The 6,342-nt window shown below is 36.4% G+C and overlaps 1 protein-coding gene across 4 annotated transcripts in view; it reads right to left on the bottom strand.

Moving 5' to 3' along the window:
* mfsd14ba (major facilitator superfamily domain containing 14Ba) overlaps positions 1 to 5,662 on the bottom strand; it is a 28,297-nt gene extending 22,635 nt beyond the window's left edge. For 2 of the 4 annotated variants that reach the window (XM_034895522.1, XM_034895524.1), the window contains exons 1-2: positions 5,324 to 5,661; positions 457 to 546 (exon numbers count right to left, since the gene is read on the bottom strand). In XM_034895522.1, coding sequence (XP_034751413.1) covers positions 457 to 546; positions 5,324 to 5,410 — 177 coding nt within the window. In that variant the 5' untranslated portion in view covers positions 5,411 to 5,661. Of the gene's footprint in view, positions 1 to 456; positions 547 to 4,754; positions 4,762 to 5,323 lie in introns of those variants that run through there. The other 2 variants (XM_034895523.1, XM_034895525.1) reach the window with 2 other exon arrangements.
* Between the last annotated feature and the right edge of the window lie 680 nt (positions 5,663 to 6,342).

Below are 6,342 nucleotides of genomic sequence, written 5' to 3'. Positions count from 1 at the left end.
TTTGTTTTCAATAAATGAGCCTGTGTTTGCCCGCCAACCTGCATCTTGGTCCTCCTTCTCCTGCCACCCCATCACAGTAATGTATGTTGATGGATAATCACAGACTGGAATATGTCAACTTTTACACAATACAATTTCAAAACCACTTCAATTTGTTTTTCAAATGCTATAAAATTGAATACGACACCCAGAAATTAATGTTGCTTGTTGTGAAATCAATCATGTTACTTTGGGTGATTAAAAAGAACACTGATATAAGAAAACAGGTCAATTTGACACGAGGACAACATGAGGGTAAGGAGTAGGCAGAATAGGCTTACAATTCTCATCTTTAATAAAGTTTACAGTTATTGTTGGGGCCCATCTTAATTACCTTATGCCTTAGAGTTGATCCCTCACCAATATTACTCTGTGTGAACAGCCCAGATGTTCCCACCACCCCACAGTGTTACTTACAGTCAGCATGGGCGTTGTAAGTAATCCCCAGGCAAAAAACTCCAGGAAGATCACCACCACCGCATGATACACACTGGGCCTGCCCATTCCCTGTTGGAGCAGAAATACACACGCACAAACACCCACACAATTTACAATCACAATTACATTTAAATGTGACTCTATGTTAGGGGTGCAAGATATACAGTATATCGACTTAATATTGTCGTCGTAATATATTGAAAGTATTGCAACAGTTTGTTTATTTTGTGGAGCGCTGGGTCCCGTCCGATGGCCGTGTAGCTTAGCTGTGTTGGATTCAGAGCCTGATTGAAACGCTATCTGGTTTCATTAGCCAGTTACCGTGCCAAATGCAAGAGCGCACGGGTCCACTACATAACAAACCCTATGGAGCATACCACGTGTGTGCATATTTTGAGAGAGTGACAGTGTAAGTGTAAGAAGAAATAGACAGAGAAAACAAAACTAAATGAAAGAAAAGTTGTGTCCTGTTCTCTTTTTATATTTTATACTGTACAACCTGTCCTGTTCTGTAGATATAGTCGTCATGTTTTTATTCATGTTGGACAAGTACAATATGACAGTCAGTTGATATAAACCTTGTGTTGCAAGAAAACCTGTTAAATTTTTTTATTAATCTCTTTTGATAAGTTTTCTCGTAACTTTTGTAATTTAACATATGTTTGACAATATCAAAATAACTATCGATATTGCAATATCACATTTTGTCAATATCATGCAACCCTACTCTATGTGACGAGGGCACTACACCAATTTTACACATGAAGATCAGTTTATTATCATGGTTAAAAGTTGTATGTCTCCTATGGCTCTGGATAGAGACATTTTTTAAAGTCTGCAAAATTATTTCTAACTATCAAATTTATTACAGGGCTCAATGCTAACTTTTTAAAGTGGTTGCCGGTCAACAACCAGGCATCGGCTTTTGATTGCCAAATTGACAATATTGTTGCTATGTTTTAAACTGCTTATATTTGGAGCAATTAATTTCTTATGTAACTATTCCACACATTTGTATAATGAATCAATGGCATAATGGCTTGCAATATAATTGCCCATCCCTGTCAAATACAAATATGGGAAGTAACAAAGTACAAATACTTTGTTACTGTACTCAAGTAGATTTTTTAGTTTACTTTTTACTTTTACTCCTTACATTTTAACAAAATTATTGGTACTTTGTACTATTTACATTTTACAAAATTGTCTTGTTACTTTAATTTCAAATAATTTCAGTGGCGTTACCGTTTAGTTTTTTTTTGCGTCATTAATACCAAATTCAATCTAATGGATGGGAATATGTGTTGCACTTGACGCACTACAACAAGACAACTTGACAGATTCTGGACAAAACTGGATCTGTGAATTCTCACAGAATCACAATTGAATTCATATGTTGCTGCTCAGTCAGTATCTTATTAACCTGGAGTCTCCGTCACAATAATCATATGTGTTCTTTTTTAGGCCTATTGGCAGACCCCCATTTAAAATGTAGGCAATGGCATATAAAGAGCCTTTTTTCATGTCAACTGAAGTTTCTCAGCTTACACTCTAGTAATATTTGTGTGATCCAGGTAGCTTTGCATAATTCGTAAGGGTACTTTTACTTTTATACTTTAAGTAAATTTCCAAGCCTGTACTTTGTTACTTTTACTTGAGTAAAGAAGTTACATCAGTACTTCTACTTTTACCAGAGTATTTTTTAACACAAGCCATCTCTGCCATCAGCCATCTCTGCTCAAATAGGTGTGCAACGGATCACAGTGTCCTGTCAGTGTTGTTTTTCAGACAACAGCAGTGACCAACTAGTGCTCTGTGTTTTAGCTCATAGCATTAGCGGCAGACTTTTTTAGATGTTGATACTGAGAAACCAAGCCCCCGGTGCTCAGATTACCACTGGAATCACTGTTGCCTTGATTCTGTTTGTCAACCACCGTGATGTGGGTTAGCCATCATCATAGTCATATCAGTCTGGATCTTATCTCCCAAAAAAAAACAGATGAAAAAAAGGGTGTTTTACAATAGCTTTGAATGCACCACGAGGTTTGCCAGTTTACCAGTAAACGCAACATTTTGTCCTGTCAGTGTTGTTTTTCAGACAACAGCAATAACCAGCTAGACTTTTTTATGTCCCACTGTTGGACTCCCCAAGTGAAATACAAATACACTTTAGACTGTTTAGCTGTCCGCATTTTAACCATCCAGTCACTAGGCCTACTGTAGCTAATGGTAGGCTAACGTTACCTGCTTTATTAGTGTTACTCTGGTGACACGCAGCAATTTTTCTGATGCCGCTCACATGTGTTTTAGAGCATCAGAGAGCATTGCAGACATTTAAGTGGCACCGAAATAAGAAAATCCACGTTGCTTTTTAGACACTGGGCACCGGTGCCGTATTAGCACTGGATTTTAACATGCACATGAACAAAAACTTGCGTTTCATGTATCTTTTCACGGCAAACACGCTTGTCTCACAACATCTGAAATGCTGTGCTGCATGAAGTATGTTTAAAAGTCAACCAAATAAATTATTCTTTTGAAATAAATTTTCCATTTTGTTTGTTTACATCTTCCAAAGGTTCACCTGGATATTAGTTTTTTCCAGCAGAATTGATTTCAGTTTATAAAGCGCACCCTCAACCAGGTGAGCTACCAAGATGTCCTGCATTTGTTTTTTTTAAACGGAAATTATGCATGATAGTGCGAGCATTAAGCTCACATTTGCAACAAAAAATGGATGTGTATGAACTGTTAAATTTATTTAGGGGCACGTGTGCAAAAATGGTTGTAATTGGTTGTTCTTCTGTCTATTTTACTGGAGCATGTTATATAATGTTATTGCTTGATGAAAGCAGCTGGGAGTCTGTGTGATATTCAAGGAAGATGTTACTTTCTAAATGAATTGGCGCAAATTCAAACGTCCTTAGGGGGCTTTAACTTTTGCTGCATTTATGTGGTGTTGGAAAATAAATTCCTGACTGTGAAAATTCATGGACTTGGAAAATTAACGTGAATGGCTATCAATTTTTTGCTAACATGTAATTTGTAATATGGTATTAGGTTGTAACTGTTAGTTGATGTCCACATCCTAAGGACATAGATTAGTTATATATATACAGTATTTAGGTTATTTTAGTGGTTTTAGGGAATGTACTACTGCAAAAACAAGTCTGGGATAAAATCACTAAGTTGATCGCAAGCTCGTCTTTTTTATGACTAATAATGCTCTAGCAAATTATGGTTCCAGAGCGCAAACCTGGAGGCAGCAAAAAAACAAAAACAAGGTGGGTTTCTTCTCCACCGTGAAGATTTGCTGCTTTTCTCTGTTAATAATTTTTATCACAGGTTAATATATTTCAGTTTTGGAGAACCTTTGAAGATCCTTACCCCGGGATCTTTTTTAATAAATTAAAAAAAAATAATAGTTGAGTTTTAATACCTGCTAACAGGTACTTCTTGTAGTACCTGCCCGTCTGTCGCTAGCAATTTTGACGCAATTTTGATTAGTGACGATTCTCTCCAACTCATCAGTAGGCTTTTCATGTCCCCTTTTGTTATCGCCTCAGCTCACTTGGAACCTTGTCTGAGGTAGTACTGCAAAAAGTACCTCTTAGCAGGTACCAGGGACTTTTTTTTCGTAATGGAAAACCCAAAAAGGCGAGTCAAGGCGAGTTGTGTAGGAACCATGTAACGGAAAATTGCCATTAAAGTATAGTCCCAGTTTAAATTTAGTTTAGTATATTAGTAGGCCTCTTTACGTTTTATTATCTAATTTCTCATGTACCTTGATTGTTGTCATGGTTTTTGTAGTGCTGAAACTAGCAATTATTAAATTATTAATATTAAAACTCAACTATTGTTTTTTTAATTTATTAAAAAATATCCCAAAAATAAGAGTCTTTGAAGGTTCTCCAAAACTGAAATGTATTAACCTATAATCAAAATGATTAACAGAGAAAAGCAGCAAATCCTCACAGTGGAGAATATTTTAGCTTATGCTGTACACACAATTTGTCATATTTGAGATAATTTCAATAGGACGTTTCATGTTTAACTGAAATTGTATGTCTAATCTATTAAAGTAAACCTTGATGTTTAGAGGTGGTATTAAAATAAGGATTTTAACATCCTTCTTGTGTCTCAAGGATTTTAACATCCTTCATGTGTCTCATGAAGGATGTCAAAATGGACGCTGACTGAGGCTTGGATGTTGTTGCTGCCCTCGTTGTGTTTCAGGCAGAGAGCTGTTATGTAATAGATAATGGATCCATCCTGACCGCATCACCCTCACACTAAGCTGAGCTGTCTGTGGGCCATATTAAACCCGCTCTACCATTACAACCAACACACACTTATCTCCATCCAAACAGCCATTTTGCAACAGATCATTCCTTTTAACACCTGCAACATTTGATCTATTCTATTACAGGGATTTACTCACGCTAGCAATCGTAAAAAGACAACATTTTATCTGTTTTGAGCAGCTTTAGGCATATCAAGTCATCCCATTTATGGTTATTTTTGAGGTGCAATACCCCACCTTATAAATAAGACCGTATTACGTTTTGACATACTGTTAAGTCATACACACACTGACCGTCTTCTCATTATTATTATTATTTAATTATTTATGTATTTATTTTTACACAAATTGAAGCTACTAGTCGTGGGCCTATGGTTATCTGAGGTGCAGGGATAAAGACAGGCTACAGAAATAATAGCAGCATACACTTTAAAACAATATCAAATATGCTGTATTAATGCAAGACATAAAGTAGTAGGCCTGCAGGTTGAAACAAATCCTAGAATTATAGAATATTAATTAAATGGCGGGCCATTCACCTACCGCTTCTCCGTCCTTCATGATGATCTTCTTGACCAGCACCACCTGGCCAGATCCCGAAGGTGGCTCCCCCGGCATCTCTTCACACATGCCGCTGGTCACGAAGCATCCATGCCGCGTAGATATCCGCGGTTCTCTGGGTTCTTCCAGGGTGCCTCCTTAGCTAGCCCGTGGCTAACCGAACTATAATAATAATAATATGCTATAAAATAGCCTATATGTTGACAATAAAACTATACACCGTTTTGAGATAGCGTTAACTAACTAAAAACGCCATATGGCTTCCGTTAGATCCGCCGTCAGCTCAGACCGACAGTCTGCAGCTTTCCTGGTAACAAGTCAAGTTACAAAACCAAGACTGCATTTCCGGTTTGGGTTGAGCTTTTTTTTTTTTAATTTTGCTATTTTAAAAAAAAAGCTACTTTGTTTAATAAGTTTAATAATAAATAATAAGTTTAATATAACTGTTATTTTTGACCAATTTGACCAAATCTCAGACCAAAGTCTAGTTAGATAGAGATAGATAATAGGGACAAGACAGGGTTTCCGGTTTGGGTTATCAGAGTTAGTAGTAGGCCTAGTAGTAGATTTCTTTAGTTTTTTTAAAGATGAAAATGTGACTTTGTTTTACATGCTTAGTGTTACTTAGTGTAACAGTTACTTTGACCAAAAAGTAGCCTACATGAATCAAAAACTACAAGCAATAGGCCAACTTATCTGAGCTTGTTAACATGTTTTGGTTGCAGAAACATCACATTACCCCCTAATAATTCTTTGTGGTAATTGATTGTGGTTTAATGACTTGTCTATTACATTGAAAAAGAACATTAGCCAAAATTACCTTTAATGAATGATCAGTTTACATTTGCAAATTCATCAGAATCTAAATCAAGGTGCTAGGGGGCGAGAGAACCTTTAGTTTGTCCCTCAATTTAAAAAGCTTAAGCAAAACCCCTTTTACCTAACAAATTTAGAACACTCGGGTATGTTCATGGATTGTAATATACTAAGGGATATTTTAT

The sequence above is a fragment of the Etheostoma cragini genome, chromosome 16 (genome assembly GCF_013103735.1).
Source record: "Etheostoma cragini isolate CJK2018 chromosome 16, CSU_Ecrag_1.0, whole genome shotgun sequence".
In the NCBI taxonomy this organism is placed as follows: domain Eukaryota; kingdom Metazoa; phylum Chordata; class Actinopteri; order Perciformes; family Percidae; genus Etheostoma; species Etheostoma cragini.
The sequence above is the reverse complement of the archived record's forward strand: the minus strand, read 5'-3'. Positions and strand labels throughout refer to the sequence as shown.